This window comes from Mastacembelus armatus, chromosome 16 (genome assembly GCF_900324485.2).
Source record: "Mastacembelus armatus chromosome 16, fMasArm1.2, whole genome shotgun sequence".
Taxonomy (NCBI): Eukaryota; Metazoa; Chordata; class Actinopteri; order Synbranchiformes; family Mastacembelidae; genus Mastacembelus; species Mastacembelus armatus.
In genome coordinates this window covers 10,648,763-10,670,068 of record NC_046648.1, presented here as the reverse complement: position 1 = coordinate 10,670,068, position 21,306 = coordinate 10,648,763, and the positions used below count along the sequence as shown (strand labels likewise).

At 39.0% G+C, this 21,306-nt stretch overlaps 1 protein-coding gene across 1 annotated transcript in view; it reads left to right on the top strand.

The window, feature by feature from the left end:
* tsnare1 (T-SNARE Domain Containing 1) overlaps positions 1 to 21,306 on the top strand; it is a 130,297-nt gene that overhangs the window by 72,047 nt on the left and 36,944 nt on the right. The window contains exons 5-8 of the mRNA XM_026293782.1: positions 12,659 to 12,749; positions 12,860 to 12,934; positions 13,135 to 13,188; positions 16,434 to 16,589. Coding sequence (XP_026149567.1) covers positions 12,659 to 12,749; positions 12,860 to 12,934; positions 13,135 to 13,188; positions 16,434 to 16,589 — 376 coding nt within the window. The remainder of the gene's footprint in view (positions 1 to 12,658; positions 12,750 to 12,859; positions 12,935 to 13,134; positions 13,189 to 16,433; positions 16,590 to 21,306) is intronic.

Sequence of the window (21,306 nt, the reverse complement as noted above, 5' to 3'; positions counted from 1 at the left end):
TTTATTCTTAGACTTAATGTGGTGTCCTTCACACTGTCTTTTGCCTTTGAAACACGTATAAACCTTGCACCAATTTAGAACAAATTACCTATTTGATTTTAAAATGCAAAAGAGTTCAGTCTGCAACTGGTCAGGATTTGTCAGGATCCAGGTCCTGGCTTTCTGTTTGTGGCTATTTCCTGTGTCTGGTGTCTACACATCTCCTAGTCCCACTCCTGTGTTCCTGAATTCTCCCATGTAAATACCTGAGTTCATTTTTCGCCTTTGTGTTAAATTTTTTGTCTGCAACTTGGTTCCAGATTCAAAATTATTGACCAAGATGTGACAAGACTAGAGCAATATAACATTTTATTGATATTGTGCAGGGGCATAATCAACCTTGTTGAATCTAATTATTGTAATTAATGTGTAATCAAATCACATGTATAAGCAATTTCCTGAAAGGAGTAAATTCAACATTCATCACAAACTCAGCTGCACACATACAGGAAATGGGTAGAAATGTCACAGCCATCTTTACAGGCTTAGATCATGACTGTGTGGATGCACCTCTCCACCTCATACTCCTACACTATTACACAACAAGCAGACATCACTCTGCCTCTCAAACCCACAGTAATGCACCACTCTGGTAAAGCCATGTGTATGTATGAAACAAAAGTAGGAGTATGTTCTGTTGGGGGTGCACATTTAAATGTCAAATGGAATTCAGAACTGCAGCTGTGTGTGTGTGAGAGCATATCTTTATAGGGGTGTAATTTTACAGTGTTGGCTATCTACTTTCCGTTGGCTCTCACTGGAAGTCTCTTTAGGTAAACACCTGAAATATATCTCTATAAATGTAAAATGTCAAGTGTGTATTTGGAACAGGTACTTCATGCATATGTGTCAGCATGTCAGTTTTGTTGTAATATTTGTAGGAGCGGTTTTAAACGAGTTTCACTGTAAACCAACACTCTTACACCATTGCAGACTTACATTTGAAGACCTACATATTCATCCAGTGTTTTCAGCTGCACCTCACAGGCTCTATTCTGTGATGTCTGGAATGTTTGTCTCATGACAAGATGTTCACTATATGGGTGAGATGTAAACCCATGTACTGTATCTGTGCATAGCTCTCTATAATATCACAGAGGTTCACTTTAAATCATTAAGAAGTGGATTTCTGGGCTTAGATTCTTAGATTTAGTGCTTGGTGTCATGGCTTTCTGTCATGGCTATCAACTATCTTTCAAAAGAGCATGAAACTGAGGAGCATCATTGAAGCCAAATTTCAGTCAAGATTTTAGCTCACATTTTAACCAAATGTTCAGAAAATCTAAATTTTGTGTGTTAGTGGTACAAATTCTCCAGTGCATTAAATTACTATGGAGACACAGCGTGCAATGAGGTAGCACTTAAGAGTACAAATCAAACCACAGATACGGAAAAACTAGGTATAAACCATGATAGCAATGTAAAATTTACATTCCATACTTTTTTATCCCTCTACACAAATCTTCTTTATTAATGGTCACTGATTTTGCTGTTTTGTTGATATAAGTTGAAGTGCTGCTTCAAATCGGTTGTCATCAGTTACCTTATTTTATTTGTCTTATAAAGCACAAATCTCCCTGGATATGGCTCACAAGCCAATGTCATTTTCAGTATTAAATTAGTAATGGAGAATTGTGGATGATTCCAAACCCCATCAGTGAAACAATCCTCCAACCTAAATGACCATTTAGGTTGCATGTCCTAACCCTCTGATATGACCCATTTCTGTGTTTAATGACATAGCACAGTGACAATAAGGTTACAATAATAAATGGGTTTAAGGTTATGAAATAGTCATGATTTAAAAAATAAAAACAAAACAGTTTGAAACAGGAAATACGCACTCTTCATTGGCACCGTCCTGTCCTCTCCACCATCTTTCACCCTACGTGTTTCTCCTTTGCTCCTCTCATAAATACTTTGGCTGCAAGAGTTTGCCAAATAAAACTTAACTATGGGTCATAATAAGCTGCTAGCACAGATAACCAATGGGATTGTTATTTAGGGGGAGGACAGTCTGCATTATCAACTCTCTCTTCATCCACTAGAACAGCTAGACCACAGAAAAAACAGGAAGTCATAGTTCTGCGTGAAAAGGTGAAAATATTATGTTCTGTCTGCTATGTTTTTGTAGTGGAGCACTCTGTTGCAGTACAGATTGTGGAAGTTGATTGAGAGAAAATTAGGTTAGAGAAGGCCATGAAAGACATGCTAATCTCTTTGATGGGACAGCAAGGAACATCCCAGATGCTGCGTATATTGCCGCTGCATGAAATATACAGTCATTGCTCCCAGAGTATCACTTTGTCCCAGATCTGTCGGGTCGGACCATTATTGAGCTGATGTTAAGTAGCCTGACCTTGGCCAACAGCCATCCATCACAAACTCTCCCAAACGTTCCCAAACTTTTTTTTGCTGGACCTGCAGAATATGGACATTTTCTGGAGTCGTTATTCAATTCAACATGCAATTTGAAAGTGCATTTTACAATTGGCAATTTAGCGTGATTTGTTATCAATAATCACCCTTTTCTTCTTGTGTTTGATCTTTCCATTGAACTGCTCTTATATATCTTTGACATTTCATCAATACAAATGCGCCTCAAAGAAGTGTAGTTTGACAGTAATAGCCATTATTTCGCTTGCTGTTGCTTTATCAACAATAGTTAATTTTATTGTCTGGCATTTTATGCTATAGCAATTATGAAGGAAAAGACTTGTGTATTTGAAGGTAAAGACACTGCTGTAGTAATGTGGTTCTGTTGGGCACACCGGTTTATTTGGTTTTTCCTAAGATAATCAATAATCTCTGCTGTACTTGTACTGTCCAGGCATGTTTGGATTCACACTGAGAGAAGCTAATGTTTTGAAATGCACAACACTCTGTTCTTCATTCATTGTCAGTCACAGCAAGCACTGGTCAAATTTAGGGTGAGAATACCTTGTCCTATTGTCTTGTCTTTGTTTTGGTACCCGTGAAGTTTGGAGCTGTCATTGCTGTGTTACCTTCTAAAAAATTTGGACAGCATATTGTATAAACTAGTTCTTTTCTAAACAAAAATATATAAATCAATTCTAATACCTAGTCCAACAGTGGTAAATACAGTGACAGGAATGTAAGTATTGTCAATAGCTGTCTCAGCACACATTTGGACTGCAGATGAACTTGTGTAGACAGTAGTTGAAGACTGAGGCAGCTGATTTGCTCCATTGACCATCTCAACAATATAGACAAGGTGTATTTTGGTGTACTTATATTAGTGCAGAGTTTAACAAATATTCTGCCTGGTCAGCTGAGCCAGCAAGGGGTCAGCAGGGTGAATGGAGCAACTTCACCCTGCCACCATATTTGATAGTTTAATCCTTATGAGAGCTCAGCATAAGCACTGCTCTATCATGTAAAGTCCTGAAACTAAGATTGCAGTCACCACTAGCTCCACTGTCTCACCCACACACTACTCCATCATCCTCACACCTCCCCCTGCAGCCAGCTGTTTCCAGACTTCTCAGTCTTCCTTCACCAGGGCTTCACCTTAAAGGAATACCAAACACCAAGCAAGCAAGAGAAACACACAACAGAAGTGACTGATTGAAATTCACTGTGTGAGCAATTCTAATCTTTTGCATGCTGTTTCTGGCTGCCTGGTTCTTGAGCTTGTTGTGGGGGAAGAGTGTGACTAGCAGATGTAACACTTGCGCAGCGAAACTGTAGAGGTCTTCTCAGGGGTCCTCAGGAGTGGGCAAGCTCTGATTGTTTAGTAACAGTGTGTTAGTGGTGGGCAGAGCTCCCACTGACTCATGGGTGCACCATCAGAGCTCATCAGCATTGAAATGCAGCTCAGATTAAATTTTAAAATGATAAGCTGTGAATTTTCCAGATTTCTTTTGCTTTCCTCTACTCCTACCTGTCAAATAAATACAGTTACCCATCTTTTTACAAAAAGTAGATATTAATTACCATATTTTCTGGACAATAGGTCACACCACAATATTAGTCACTTTTAGCAAAAATGGCCTTATTGAACAAATACAACATAAGTAAGTTGCTTCAGTGTGTTAGACCCTTCTAATTATACTAATTATAGTATAAATTAACCTAAGAAGAATGTAGGTTAGACATAACAAGTGGCTGCATTCATCTATTTGTGTGACTACACGTGCACATCTGGCCTCAAATAGACCATCAGAGGGACCCCTTTATTTAACAACCTTGAACATCTGAACCTTGAACCGGCACCAGTTTGTACTTCTGCATTCACCGGTAGAAGACAGTCCAGTCAACAGCTCCTAAGTTTGTTCTCAGCAAATGAAAATTATTCTAACTAGTTTTCTCTTGAATATCTTTCATTACCAGTGTCCACACCACTACACCAATTCTCAAATAATAGTCCTTAACCATCTGATTTTCACAAAATAAAACTGAATTACACTGCTTTTTTTGGGTCCAGCTTTAACTTTTACACACAAACCTTGACAGAGCAGCTTTGACAGTCAATATGTTGCAGGGACCAATGGCAGTCCCTGCAACCTATGCACAATCATTTTAGTAGAGCTAGCTGAAACAAATGTATACATTATTCTGTGCTTCAAAAACACTTCATCAGGTTTGCAATGTGTAAATTGTTAAAGACAGATATTAGTCTGACTGCAGAATGCAACCTTCTGAGCTCCCTCCACACCACCCATTTTCATGTGTGAGGGAGACTACAGTGGCCGTCCTTTTTTGAAACAAAGCACGACTCCCTGTCCAGAGCCAGTGTTTGGTTTGTTTAGGCTACTGTAGAAACATGGTGATGCAACATGACTGCTGCCGTGAGAGGAGACCCTTCTTTAGAAAGGAGATTTACAGTAAAAGAATCATACTAATAACTACTAACTACTATTTATGAATACTAAATTCCATTGCTACTAATAGACTGTTCTAAATATTACAAATTGAAGTCTAATAAAATGTAGAAGTCTTAAATAGTTTTTTTTTCTGTGCCATTCATGTGTGACGTAATATGGTGAGAAGTCAGAGAACTATTATGCTCATGCTATATGGGCCAAAAACATAGATGCCTTTCATGTCCATCCATCCATCCATCCATTATCTATACCCACTTATTCCTAATTAGGGTCACAGGGATCTGCTGGAGCCTATCCCAGCTCTCTTTGGGTGAAAGGCAGGGGGATACACCCTGAACAGGTCACCAGTCCGTCACAGGGCACCGTTTATGTTTTAACAGATAATTAGTGAATATATATATAGTTGTGTGTAACACCCAACTTATGTAGTTAATAGGTTCAAATGGTGTAGCAGTACAGTGGGAGTGGAGATATAGGGACTTTTATTTTACTGCTTCTTACTCCAATCCAGTACCTCACACACCATCTCTCCTCCCTCCACCACCTTAGCTGATGCCCTGGGGTCTCTTCACATTTCTCTATCCAACATCTCTGCCAATGCTGGCCCCCCATTGCCCACTGATGCCATCTCCTCTATCAGCTGCCATTCAACATTGAAGTATACCTCACTTCCAATACCTCCTCCCCTGCCCTCACCATCTGACTCCTCATCAACACAATACACAGGCCCAGCCTTTAGCTAAACTAAAAACCAACAATGCAAAAGGACCAGATGAGATCAGTCCCAGAGTACGTGTGTGCTGGACAGCTTGCAGAGGTTTTTCAGAAACTTTTCAACCTCTCTCTGAGGCTCCAAAAGGTGCCTAAGTTATGGAAAGCTTCCTTTATTATCCCATTACCAAAAAGAGGCCATCCCAGTACCCTTAATGACTTCAGATCAGTAGCGCTAACATCACGTCATGAAAGTGTTTGAGAGACTGGTCCTGCAACACCTGAGGTCTCAAGTGTCTGAATGTCTGGACCCCCTGCAGTTTGCATATCAAGAACACATCAGAGTGGAAGATGTCATCATCTTCTTAATGCACAGAGCATACTCCCATCTGGAGAGGCAGGGTAACACTATGAGAGTCATGTTCTTTGACTTTTCAAGTGCTTTCAACACTATTCAGCCCCACCTGCTAAGTGCAAAGATGCAGGATATGGATGTTCCTGCAGACACGGTGGAATGGATCAAAGACTACCTCACTGGGTGGCCACAGTTTGTTCGCTTAGATGGCTGTATATCTGATGTGGTGATGAGCAGCACCGGTGCAACCCAAGGAACTGTACAGTGGGTACGGAAAGTATTCAGACCCCTTTCAATTTTTCACTCTTTGTGTCATTGCAGCCATTTGCCAAAATCCAAAAGTTAATTTTATTTCTCATTAATGTACACTCAGCAGCCCATCTTGACAGAAAAAAACAGAAATGTAGAAATTTTTGCAAATTTATTAAAAAAGAAAAACTGAAATATCATGGTCATAAGTATTCAGACCCTTTGCAGTGACACTCATATTTAACTCACATGCTGTCCATTTCTTCTGATCCTCCTTGAGATGGTTCTGCTCCTTCATTGGAGTCCAGCTGTGTTTAATTAAACTGATTGGACTTGATTAGGAAAGGCACACACCTGTCTATATAAGACCTTACAGCTCACAGTGCATGTTAGAGCAAATGAGAATCATGAGGTCGAAGGAACTGCCCAAGGAGCTCAGAGACAGAACTGTGGCAAGGCACAGATCTGGCCAAGGTTACAAAAGAATTTCTGCAGCACTCAAGGTTCCTAAGAGCACAGTGGCCTCCATAATCCTCAAATGGAAAAAGTTTGGGACGACCAGAACTCTTCCTAGACCTGGCCGTCCAGCCAAACTGGACAATCGTGGGAAAAGAGCCTTGGTGAGAGAGGTAAAGAAGAACCCAAAGATCACTGTGGCTGAGCTCCAGAGATGCAGTAGGGAGATGGGAGAAAGTTCCACAAAGTCAACTATCACTGCAGCCCTCCACCAGTCGGGACATTATGGCTTAGTGGCCCGACGGAAGCCTCTCCTCAGTGCAAGACACATGAAAGCCCGCACAGAGTTTGCCAAAAAACACATGAAGGACTCCCAGACTATGAGAAATAAGATTCTCTGGTCTGATGAGACCAAGATTGAACTTTTTGGCGTTAATTGTAAGCGGTATGTGTGGAGAAAACCAGGCACTGCTCATCACCTGCCCAATACAATCCCTACAGTGAAACATGGTGGTGGGAGCATCATGTTGTGGGGGTGTTTTTCAGCTGCAGGGACAGGACGACTGGTTGCATTGAAGGAAAGATGAATGCGGCCAAGTACAGAGATATCCTGGAAGAAAACCTCTTCCAGAGTGCTCAGGACCTCAGACTGGGCCGAAGGTTCACCTTTGAACAGGACAATGACCCTAAGCACACAGTTAAAATAACAAAGCAGTGGCTTCGGAACAACCCTGTGACCGTTCTTGACTGGCCCAGCCAGAGCCCTGACCTAAACCGAATTGAGCATCTCTGGAGAGACCTGAAAATGGCTGTCCACCAACGTTCACCATCTAACCTGACAGAACTGGAGAGGATCTGCAAGGAAGAATGGCAGAGGATCCCCAAATCCAGGTGTGAAAAACTTGTTGCATCATTCCCAAGAAGACTCATGGCTGTACTAGCTCAAAAGGGTGCTTCTACTCAATACTGACCACAGGGTCTGAATACTTATGACCATGATATTTCAGTTTTTCTTTTTCAATAAATTTGCAAAAATTTCTACATTTCTGGTTTTTTTTCTGTCAAGATGGGGTGCTGAGTGTACATTAATGAGAAATAAAATGAACTTTTTTGATTTTGGCAAATGGCTGCAATGACACAAAGAGTGAAAAATTTAAAGGGGTCTGAATACTTTCCGTACCCACTGTAATGGCACTATTCGTGTTTACACTCTACACCTCAGACTTCCGCTACAACTCTGGAGCCTGTCACCTCCAGAAGTTCTCTGATGACTCTTCAATCATTGGATGCATCAATAATGATAATGATGAGGAATACAGACACTTGATAAAAAGCTTTGTTTATTGGTGTAACAACAACTGTCTAAAGCTCAGTATCAAGAAAATCAGAGAACTGGTGGTGGACTTTAGGAGGAGCAGGAAGACCCCAGTCCCTGTCTCCATCCTTGGAGAGGAAGTAGAGATTGTGGACTCCTACAAATACCTTGGAGTCCACATTAACAACAAACTGGACTGGTGAAACAATGCAGATGCATTCTTCAGGAAAGGACAGAGCAGACTGTTCTTCCTCAGGAGACTCCATTCCTTTGGCGTGTGCAACAAGCTACTGAAGATGTTCTATCAGTCTGTAGTAGCGAGTGCACTGTTTTTTGCAGTTGTGTACTGGGAAGGTGGCATCAAGGCTGGTGAGGCCAACAGACTAAACAAGTTGATCAGGAAGGCAAAATCTGTTATTGGACTGGAACTGGACAGTTTGGAGGCTGTGGCAGAGAGGAGGATGGTGGACAAAATCAGCTCCATACTGGACAATTCTGCCCACCCACTTCATGAGGAACTGTGGAAAATGGGAGGTTCATTCAACCACAGACTAATTCCTCCTAAAGCCAAGATTGAGAGATTCAGGAAGTATTTTGTGTTCACAGCCATAAGGCTATAATTCCACAATATAAACAATAAGGCACACACACACAAACCCAAAAATAAATAATTAATTTATTACTTTTCTACAAACAAGTTAATTACTTTATTAATTATTACTATTAAATAATTTAATTTAAATTATATTAAATTTAATAACTTTAAATTAGAATAACTGCTGTAACAATTGAATTTCCCTTTGGGGATTAATAAAGTACTTCTTGTCCTTCTTCTTTATTCCTGATTGACCATGCTAATCTTTGGTTTACTTTAATTCTTGTAACTGAAAAATGAACTGCACCTTGCTTCTACAGTAATGATTACACACACAGTATTTACTTCTGCAGGTGTCCATTACAAGTTGGTAAGCTCTACATCCATCATAGTAATAGGCATAATCATTCTCCAGCAGTTGTGTCAGTCTTCATATAGTTCATCTGTTTCTTGTTTATTCTGCCTTCTTAATACAAGCATGACAGGTCCTGCATGATATGATATTGTTCAATAGCATGCTGGGAAGGTGTTGTTCCTGTCTTACATGCTGCCAAGAAACCTTAAAATACATTAATAGTGGGAAAGAATTAGTAAGACAGCAAAACAGCAAACTTGGATCTAAATAATGCAGAGTAAAAGAAACAGAAAATAGGATGGTTGTGTGACACATGCTGAAAACTAAACACAATTGAAACAACAAGCAGTTAAATGGCCACATATTGAAAACAAGCTGAAGGTGCAAGACCTAAAAAATGTCATGAAAAATTCCATAAGATACATGCTAATATGACAGGCTATGCACCGTTTGAAAGCTAATACTAAGTTTATTCCAACAATACAAGTCCTATTTCTCTACCACTAAAACTGAAAGACTAACCAAAGAATTGAAGAAATAAATGTGAAATAATGAAGTGATAATTGTGAATTTTGTCTTACCTTTACTGTTTTCTGATCATAAGTTTTTATATAAACAAAGCTTCTGCTACCTACTTCTCCATTGTTCTGTGTTACATTGAAATGATTCTGACGAGAATTCACGGACATTCCGGCTTCTGGCACGACCTTAAGTGGACTTGTGTGCCATTTTGCTTGTTCATGGTTGTTTGCCTCCTGTGATTGTCAAGGCTTGCTGTCTATTTGAAAAGTTGAGGCTATCTATTGTTTCTATAGGCTGTAAGCTTTCAAAAGAGGTGTCAATCATGCAAATCGGCCAATGGGCTCTGGAGCTGTCCTTTTGCTCAACACCCAGCGAGTGCCAATTAACAGGAAGCCATACTGCAACCTCTTAGAATGCCCAGTAGAACTTCTGGGGTTGCTGAATTGTTCTGTTGTATTTCTGCAATTCTTTGAATTATTTTTATTTTGTACATCAAAATAAAGAATAGCTAGTAAGAAAATGAGTAGAAAGCTGATACTGGAAAAAATACTGGACAAATCGGAACAATGTGGCACAATTGAATTGTGCTTAGATAAAAGCTTTATAACTTTGCTCTGGTTTCTTTTACTAGAACCACTCTTGGCACAGATATCAATCAGATGTTTTTATGCTTTCTTGGGTGTGTAGGCTGCAAGAGCATAATTATAAAGGGGAGTTTCAATATAAATTCATATATTATCTAATAAATTCATTCATTTATTTAGACAGAAATGAAATACACAATTTTTGTTGTGTTCCATCTTAATTCGCATACTGCATACCCAGTAGAATATATATTAAATTTTTCACATTTACAATAATCTCCCTCTCACCTTTGCTTTGATATCCATGTAGACCTTGTAGATGCAGAGAAAAATTATATTAATTTCGTTTATGTAATTTTTGAGCAGTAGTCTTAAAAAATGTCCCAGGCTTGAACAGCTTAATGAGAAATGCTTTAAAGTTGTATCTTGGAAAATGCAGGGTCCAATGTTTTTGGAAGTAAACTCTTAACACGGGTGAAAAGTCAGTGCGTCTTGGATTCACTCTCTCAATTGTCTCAATTTATGAGTGTTACACCGAGTTACTTGAGTGCTCCTTTAAGCTATGTGATTCTGTCAGTAGTGAGGGAAACTCTTTCAATGTCACATTGTAGATTGTTTGAGATATGAAAGGTGTTCCTGAAACAAGTCTCCATTGGTGTATTAGAGGTGCACTTTCATACTAAGGTTTATTTGTCATTCCTCTAGATCTCTGACATAAAGTGCCAGCCATACAGTCTGTACTGTGTAATTTTGATGGGTAACTTGATGGAGCATTAGCTGGCTGTGATTTCAAAATAATCCTTTGCATGTCTGTTGCTGCTTTACGGTGAAATGATGATGCATCATGCTGGGGTTTAGCGCTTGTTAATCTTTCTGTTAAGTGGCTTTATGTGTGTGTGTGTGTTTACACTCATATTCTGGCTGAGACTGGTGCGAGACTGGTGAGCAAAATGCACTTCCAAGTCACAAAGCACGTAGTATGATATAATGGCTGATCATACAGTATAGGCAAATCAACAGTACAGCATTTACAGTGGTTAGCCTAAATCAAATGGAACTTTATTTATATTATTGATTATACAGTTTTGCTTTAAAATATAGCATTCTTTAATTTTTTTTATATCATACTAAGTGAACTTAAGCATTTACTGTCTTCCTGCAGCAGCCTTGTGGCTATTTAAAGCCTTAAAGCCTTATTAGATTTTACAGTAACTGTAAAACATCTTCACATAGAAAAAAACAATTTCTGTCTGTTAAGACTTCGGCCAGAGAGGAGAACTTGGCTGCAGTCCAATTTAATTATTTCTTTATAGTAAAACTTTTATTTCTAGCAGCAAAATTAACTTCTACCCCATCTACCTCCCTGGTCTACAACTCTGTTTAACCGCGTTCTGCACAGATAAGATGGCAGATGTTTATGAGTATTTAATTTACTGTGATATTTGTTATTTTCTCACATCAGATACCCGATAATAGTGACATTCTCCCTCTAGCTCTAGTGTACTATGATCCATCTGCTCCCCCTGCCACCTGATACATGAACAGTAAATCAGTATTTGAGTATGCAACAGAAGTTTGTTTCTGTAGCTGTGTACTGTGGGGTAGCCCATTATAGTAGCAAGTCTGCAGAATGGGACTTGGCCTTTAGGGTTAGTGCGAGATCTGTGGGCATTGATCATGATGACAGCAAAGTTATTTAATAACTGTCATAGCCTACAATTCTGCTGGACTTACTGTAAAGATATGAATATTGCTGCTTCTTCAACCTTTCACTATAGCAGAACATCCCTGGAAAAATATGAATGAACGAAGAGAATTCAACTGGTAGCTGATAATACTCCTCTTGCAACCATACCAACCCATGAGCAACCTCAATTAAATGCTTCTGCTTTTGATTAAGTCACTTCTTAGCTGTTTTTTTTTTTAAATTTTATTTTACATGTTATGTGTTACCTTTCCCCCTCATCATTATTATTATTATTATTTATTCATTAATTCCAAGACAGGATTTCAAATAAAAGAGAATGTGTTTCAAGGAAATAGGTCTTCACAGTGTATTTTAGGTTATATTCTCATTGCGAAGAGATATACTTACTATAACATTATTTCATTGAGACCACAGCGGCACGGTAGCTTGGTGGTTAGTGCTGTTACCTCACAGTTCTTCTAACCGTGCTTTTATAGGTTTACTCCAAGTACTTCGTTTTCTTCCCACAATCCAAAAACATATGTCAGTATGTCAGGTTGATGGGTGACTCTAAATTGCCCACAGGAGTGAATGTGAATGTATGTGGTTGTTTGTCTCTATGTGGTCTTGGGATGGACTGGTGACCTGTCCAGGGTGTACCCCTGCCTTTCACCCAAAGAGAGCTGGGATAGGCTCCAGCAGATCCCTGTGACCCTACATAGGAATAAGAGGGTATAGATGATGGATGGTTGGATGGATGGATGGATGGATGGATAGATGGATGGATGGATGGATTATGTTTCCCATGATGGTCTGCATGCACTTTCAAGCACATTACCAATTTTTTTGAGGTAACCTTTGCATACATGCATTACATTTGAATTCTCATAATTCAGTAAATGTTGTCTTTTTTTCTGTCTTTCCTCAAATCTTTTTTTTCCAGACACTCCACGCAGCAGCAAACCAACAAAGTCATCACCAGCACAAGCCAACTCATCAAACAGCTCTCTGATATTATTAGTGGCTCTTCACGGGTAATTTTTACTCCCTTTCCTTCCTCCCTCATTCACTGTCACTCTGAAGAATAAACAGTCGATTAAACTACATTTGTGCTAATTAAATCTAATCATCTTTGGCTGCACAGCAAGACCGTCTGCGCCTGACCAGACTAAAGACTGAACTCTCAGAGTCTGTGCAGCACTATGGGAATCTGCAGAAGGTAGCCACATATTTAATGTGTTTATTTGCTTTCATAAATCCATTGCTGTGATTGAATTTGTATTAATAAATGACAAATACATGGAGCTGAAAAATTGTACATATCTGAAGAGCTATGCCTTGCACAAATACTCTGACATTTTTAATAAGAACATGAAAATAGTCTTTTTGACTCTCTCTCCACATTCACTCCTCTTTCAGAAAATTGCAGAGCGCTCAAGGGCCTTGCTTCCTCCAACACAGAAAGACAAGAAGGTGAGCTGATATAGAGGGTGCAAATCTGCCCTTTGTTTCACTCTTATTCATGAAGGAGCAGGATGATGAGATGGCATTTCTCTGCTCGACTGCATCCTCACAAGGGCTCCTGTGAAACCCTGCCTAGGCTCTTCCACTCCGTTATATTACAGTGGACTCCATTCATCACATCCAAGTTTTATGAATTGCTGAAATGTCTTTTTTTTTTATCTGAACTTAAATCAGTTAGTGGCAAGAGTTTATTTTCACTGCACAGTCCACTGACAATTCAGAGATTGGTAGTCAGTAATTGTGTTTAACAAATGAAACTCAGTCCTTATTACAGAGAGACTGGATGTGAATGAATCCTCATTTTTGATTACAAAAATAAGATAATGTAAAATGAAACTTATCGATCTGTGTTTGTATATGAGATGGTTGCAGTAGCAGAATATGCAACATGAAGTTAGGATAAATTTAGGACCGTACAGAAAACTGAGAGTGCAAAATATGACTATATATTCACATGATTTTAAAAAGAGAAATACAGATATGAATTATTTAGTATTCTAGTGATATTATGAAAGTATTAGAAGGTGCATACCATATGGAAATGACAGAATATGTATTGACTGGTTAAAGTAAATTAAGTAAATATATTTCTGTTGTGCATCACAAATTTACCAGTACCTGCTGTGGTAATGAGTGATCAATGGTTAGCTAAAACTTCTTACATTGTTACATTTCCTTCTTTGTGTTTGTATATGTCATTATATAGTGCCTTTTTTTTCATTTAGGCCTACCTCTTGCTCTCTTGGCCACTGTAATAACAAACTTTAAAACAGTTTCTTTAGCGTCAGCTCTCTGATTTTGTTACAGTGCTCAGTGTCTCCAAAATTTGAACATTTTCTCCCAGTTCACTGTCGACTCTTGCAATCTCAACAGTTTTGGGGAGCCCTTGGGCAGATCAGATAGCTATCCAATATCAAAAAAGTGTAAAGTGCAAATACATCCAAGAAGGATTTGTGACTGATTTGAGATTGACTGGTAATTACACAAAAAATAGCAATTGTTACCCCTGTCACTTTGAATGTGACGGGGAGTAACAGCTCCAGCGATTTAAATGGCTGAAGGCTGAACATGCGGTTGTGGTATTTATCTGACCCTAATCAGTTTGGCCATCGAGTCCTCTGTGTGGGTGAGAGAGCATTTATCTGTATGGGTGAGAGAATAGTTTGAGTAAGAGCCTATGAGGCAAATACATTTTTTGCCTTGGTCATAGTGGAGGTCATAAAAGTGATCTGTCCGTGTGTGTTTGTGTTTCTGCACAACTGTCTGATAGCTGCTGAACTCCAACTGTAACGAAACTGCTGAAGTGCAGAATTGTATGGTGGCGCCTGGAACTTAACACACTTAACCAATTTGACAGCACAAGCTCATGTACAATAAACCTGCTTCAAAGTGAGTAACAGACAAATGTTGAACTATGTTTTATGTCATCAATGTTTGTAAATGATTAAAGTGCACTCTGATACTCACCTGTATCAGTAAGGAGAACATTCAGCCTGGCAACAGAGCAGTGCCTCAGTCAACAATACTTTAGTAGGGTGGAGGTTTGAACCCCTTTGATCCAAGATCATCATCTTTAACACCACCTTGCTGTTGAACTGAATGGCAAATCATTTACAGCTTTGTGTGGTTGGACAGTAACAGTACTTTGAAGAACTATTACATTCACAAAGAGCCTCTAAAAAGCCATCTTTTTACAGAGGAAAATCCTATCTATTAAGGTTTATGTCTCTCTGAAAGCGTATTATGAAGGTCTTTTATACTGCTAGTGTTAGAGGTAAAGGACTTTGGGAGCGATGAGATGCAGGGTACTTTATGTATTGCTGACTACCCTTAATGCATAGCAACAAGTTCACTAATCAGTGGGAACACTGTAGAAGAACAAAGTGGTGGAACTACTGCTACATCTACAGTAGTTTAAGCAGTAGCAGGAGGCACATTATTTCTGTAGATGAATTTACATGCTTTTTCACTCCATGGACAGGAAATGACTAGAGAAGGGGCATGAAATCTTTACACGCATTTTGCAGATCAATGCAAACAGTATTGACTGTTTACCACCCACATCTTTGAATACACGTCATCAGTCAACTGGAATCGACAGCAGGAAACTTGAGAAATCGTGTAGACTTCCTTGCAGCGTGTGAACTTGTGCACTAAGGTGTCAGAATGATTGTGTTCAGAGTTTTTTCTATCTGTGTGATGCACTAATGTATTCTGGAGCATTTGCAATGGGTATGTATGTGGAGGAGTGAGCACGATGTAGCAGTTTGCTGAGGAGTGGTGAGTCAGAACGTGGCCAGTAGACAGAGTGCCGTGACTCAGCCCGGGTTGGTCCTTGTGCTCTGACCCACTATGTCCCCTCTACCATAAATTAGCTGTGCACTGAGCCGCACAAAGGTGGAACACATTAGCAATGCAAAAAAGACAACCAGACCTCTCTTATGTCTCTTCCCTTTTCACATGTAACTGCTTGCATATACAGACTGAACAGGTTTTCGTGGATTAACAGCCTCAGTCTCAGTCAGTCTCTACAAGTAAAGATGCACTGTACAAATAAGTGACTGGCTACACCCACTGAACATTCATCTTCATCAATATGTCACTTATTTGACACCCAGGCCAAAGAAACTGGTTAGACAGCTAAACAATGAGCTAAAACGCAATATAATGCACTGCAAACTCAAGGGAGGCTGCAGATTCAGTGTAGATTCAGTGACCCTTTACACAGTGTCGCTCTGTTTTCACTTTCTCAGCTGAGACATTGTTATTATTAAAAAATATTGATTATAGATGCTTTAAAGTATGAAAAAATGCTCATGATGCTGCAGTAAGACCTCTGGCAGTGTTATTATACCACAATAGTGAATTATTATTGATGGTACATTATTGTGTAAGGACATTTTGAACCAACAGCACAGTTGTTGTCTGTCAAATACCAAATCGCAGCATACAACTGTCAAATAATTTTAGTGGAAACATCACCCTGAAATGTGATGGAGTAGAAGTAGAGTAGACCCGAAAATGGGAAAACCTAGTAAATGTGTACTTAAGTAATGTACTTGAGTAAATTCAGTTAATAAACATGGACATGGGCAGTTTGACTGAACCACAGTGAGTATATTGGCTATCTAGGCTCTTAGAGTTTTACATTATTTATGTGAACTAATTATACTTGTCTATATGTGCATGTACAGAGCCCTCAGACCCCGTCCAGTGAGCAGGTGGATGATGGTCCACTGTTTAGAGAGGGAGCAGGCTCAAAGGGAGGAGCTCAGGCTTTCCTGTCTGAGATCAGTGAGGAGGATGTGGAGGTGCTTCGCCAAAGAGAGGAGGCCCTGCTGCAGATTGAAGTAAGAACACAGACGTCAGCTCACTACATTTTTATGTTTGTGTTTTTATACACTTCATGAACAACTGAACTCATGCAACACAAAGATCACACAGTTGCCCAGTACAATCACTAGCTAGAAATAAGTCCTGTGTGCTGTATGTCGAGCTGAAGATTAGAAACCTGGCTAGAGGGCATTCACACTCTCTAAAGGCTTAACTTTAGTCAGTACAGGTTGTGCCTGAGTTTACAATGACCATATTTGTGCGACAATGCCTCAGCTATTCCTGTTGGATTAATGTTTGTTAATGGGTTTTATATATATATATATATATATATATATATATATATATATATATATATATATTTGCCTAAAGGCCTTCACACACCAGGAACTATAACGTTATGTTTTACTCTTATTAGTGTATACTCATGTCGTAAGGTTATGACATTAGATAACTAGATGACTAGCTGGCAAAGTCTTTTACATAGTCACTGTTGTCCATAAACTACTGAGTAAATATGAACACACCACAGTGAAATTGTTGAAATTGTCATTGATGTGAAATGGTCTATTAACAAGTTGGTTGAAAAGTTATTATTGATTCATGAAATAATGGCTCGGGAAGTTCGCCTCTGGGTTGTAAAGGCCTTAAGAGACAGGCAACTGTATTTTCTATTGTTGCATTTACCATAAAATGCTTTTTCTCTGTAGATATAATATTTTACATGTCCCAGAAGAAACATTTGCCATTTATGGATCACTTACATAATCCATGTATTTCCAGCCAGACAAAATTCAAACCAGCAACTCTGTGATTGTAAGCCCGTTTACTGATATTCTCTCAGGGATGCATATACTAAGCTACTTGCACCTTGTGTCAGATGAATAATGAAATCTTGTACTTTCATGTGCAGAAATCTGGCCCATAGTCTTATATACAAAAAATAAACAGCATTGGCCATTTACCTTTAAAACAAAATATCTGAGACAAAAATGCCTGAATTTAAAACAGAGTCTTCAAAAAATAAAGGAAAACAAGCTCTGTATTTGTTTTGTTCAGATATTGCCTCCCAGGAGGCCAACACATGCCAAGTTAGTAACTAGAAACTCAGACAGGCTCTGTCTTCTTCTGTCTCCTCCAAAAGCTTATTAGTAATTTGTCACAGTACCCCCATGCTGCTGCAGGATATTGAATGCTACCCAATTACTAAGGTGCTTATATAGACTTGTTTGTTCCTTTACCTGGGCTTAGTGTGTATGGAATCTTAATGTTTGCAGTCTTTAACTGGCATGAAAGAACACATCATTCTGTTAAATACTGTAAAGTCATTTCTAAAATGCCACTTAACGTGGTCCAGATGAGACCTCAGATGGTTCAGCTTTTCATTCTTCTTTCAGTCTGCTGTAGATCTTTCAAACACAATTTACTGATAAGGTCTATCCCTTTAGGGTTTCAAGCAGTGCCACTCCCGCCATCTCTAGAATTGAATGTCCATTTATGTAGAAAGTACCAAAAGGAGATTTCAACCTGCATTTACTTTTTGTGATCTTTGACTGGCATCTGACTTTTTTTTTTTTTTTTTTGGCCAGTTGGGTCCAAAAGAAACCCTGCTGAACTTTCTAGCTGTGCAGTTGCATGGTGAACCTTTTAGCAAACATCTACACATCCATCATTTACTGAGCAATGATTGCATTTCTTTAAAACAATGTTTGCGTATGCTAAATATAAGTTTGAGCACTAATAAAAAAACTAGCTATGATAGAAAACTAGAAGGATCATGAGCTGCTAAATGCTCTACCAGTGTGTCATTTATGCAATGAGGGAGCCAAAGAACATAGTGAACCACACTGAAGAAGTGTGGACACCAGTAGTATAACAGTGAACTACTTATACTGATGAAACTTAATTAAAATAAAATAAAACCATTTGGGGCAACTAAAAGCCATAGTAAACATGTGAATCCTAATATTATTCTTGAAAATATTAATGCTATTCCAAAGCTTCGGTGGAACATGCATTGGAAATACCATGCAGTATGTAGAACAAATGCAGATTTTGCATGAATATGCCTAATGAATATACCTGGTGCATGAAACATTGCTACCGAAACATGTGAAATCAACATTTGGCATATATAATGCATGGGATTTCCAAAGCATGTTATTTGTATGCATTGTGGTGAGATCAGGTTTTTTTTTTTTAGTTTTAGGAGATTATTCATCAGCTTTGAGTCAAACAATAGCTACGTTTGAGGTTTATCGAGAATGCCGTCTCTCTTAATTCAAAATCTCCCAACAAAACTTTTGAAGTAATATTGTGAAACTTCCATCAGCCATCTCACAACCATATGGCTGAATCAAAGCAGAAAAATGGCTGGCACGGGGCACTTCAGTCTGTTTAAAATGACAAGCCCATATGCAGCAGTCCAGTGGTTTGACTACTCACAATGTTTTAGAAGCACTTTGCAGCATAATGAATATGTTTCCAAGTGCTCAGTTGGACCTGTTTGAACTTCATCAACGTTTCAAATCAACTGATCCCCTCACAGGAGCTGTGTTGAATTTGAGTGAATAAAGGAAAAGCATCCATCTCTAGCTGCAGACTGACACACAGTAAAAAGCTCTGGCACGAATGACAGCTTCATTTCAGTGCAGCTGCCGACTTGGGCCAGTCAGATGATTGGTGTTCAGACAGGGTTGTCTGGCCTGCGCTTTAGTCATAGCAGCATGGATAAATGTCATAGTCAGCTCTCAGGCAGGCGCTGAGGGGCTTGACGTTGTTCCTTTGGGGAGAGTGATAGCATCTGACAATGTGCTTTTTCACCTCTATACCACCCTTCTTCCCATACAAACATACCCTTTCATCCCCCTCATACCATTAAATCAGCAGTGTTTGCAGTGACTCCTAGCACACCTCACTTTTCTTCACTGCTCTCCTGCCAGGGGGCCAAGTGAGCCAATCTGTCTGTCACTGTTATCAGTCTCTCATTCTGCTAAGGGGTTGATGTGTTTCTGAAGTTAAATTTGCCTTTCTTAGGGGCTGGATGTATGTGTGAACTCTGCCAAGGCTTTGTGGTTGCTACTGAGGTGGCAAGTCATGGTGCAATGTCTATAAGTACTATTTCTCTGTGGGGTTTACGTTTACAAAGGACTTAGCTGCTGAATGCAATACCACCCTGTTTTTCGAAATACCGTCGCAGTCTTGGACTCTGTTCTTGGCATGTGGAAGATACACGGACATGTTTTCAGGTACAAGTGATTCCTTCCATTAGAGTGATAAACATATGAGTAGCATCACATGTTTAACACCACAGTGTCCTCACTTTCAGATTGAGAGTGCAGTTATTAAACATCCTTAATGATTAAAAATTGTATCCTTAAGCTGTTTTGACAAATCAACTTTTCTGAGTTACTTAACAAAAATAAATAAACAAATAGACTTTCTCATTAACATGATATTAGGCAGCAACGGTTAAACCATGTGTAAAGACCCTCCCCACTCCGCAAGACAGGTAATTGAATTTTTTTGGACATATTGTCCTTGAGCATATCATATTGCTCAACATATCTTGACAAGAGAAGTCAGAATATTGGTATCCAGCTTCTGCAGCACTTTATGCACATTGCAACCCCTTTAAGTCACCTCCCAGCTGCACTTTATATGCTTTGGCACAGGAGATCATTTCATCAAAAATTTAAAAAAAAAAAAGCTCAGGGCATAATAGAGGACAGCTTTCAAGGGGAATCTGAATACAACACCTGGCCTGGCAGAACGAGAAGGGTTGCAAAAAAAGCTTACAGCAAAGCATGTCTGTCCTACCAATGTATCCTTTGGACAATCTACCCATACAGTTTATCCTTTGTTGAAGGCAGGTAAGGTGGCAGCACGTCAAGATAAACCATTCCAACTGACAAACAATAAGACTTACACCCTTAGCAGAAGAATACAGAGAAAATATTTTAACATTTGTTATTAACTGTGGCAATCAAAAGTATATTGGTTTTCCTCTTTTTACACCCTGAAGTTAACTGGCTAGCTCCTGCAAGATACAGTCTTCTGGGACATCCAAATAAAATGCTTATATTCCATTCCAACTCACTTATCCATTAAAATAATGGTCTCCAGATTCATGAGTGACACTATTCAAATGCTAACATTTATCTTCCTGCAAAAGTGCAAAAAAAGATAATAATAGATTGATAATCTACACAGCAGGTAAATTAAAGTACTTCCAATGTACAGTGAAATTGCTAAAGTTGCAAACATGCAGGGGGTATTAAACAGCATAGTAATGAATACTGACAACAATATTTAATTGAAATAGAGACTATTGGGGTAAAAGAGTGTTTAAATAAAAAAAATCAGCAACTCAGAGTTACAGTTTTTTGGAGCATGACTGAAACCTGTCCACCCAAATCCTATTTTTTCCTATTCCACAAGAAGTAAAATAAGTGACTGACAAAACTATATGCTGCAACATGGCATGTAGCATTTCTTCCAGCAGAGGTAGAAAACACTTACAATTTGTTGCTTTGTACAAATGGATATAATGCAGTCCTGTGTGAAAATTCTATCTTAAGGTTGGTGCTAGCGAAAAGGACATGGACTGCCCAAAATGTAAATACTTTATCTGTAATGGACTTTAAATGTGTCAATTCTATGTTTTTCTGTCATAATATTATTCTTTGTTAAAGCTGACTGTACAGTGTGTGGACTGGGAAGTGCTAGTGATGG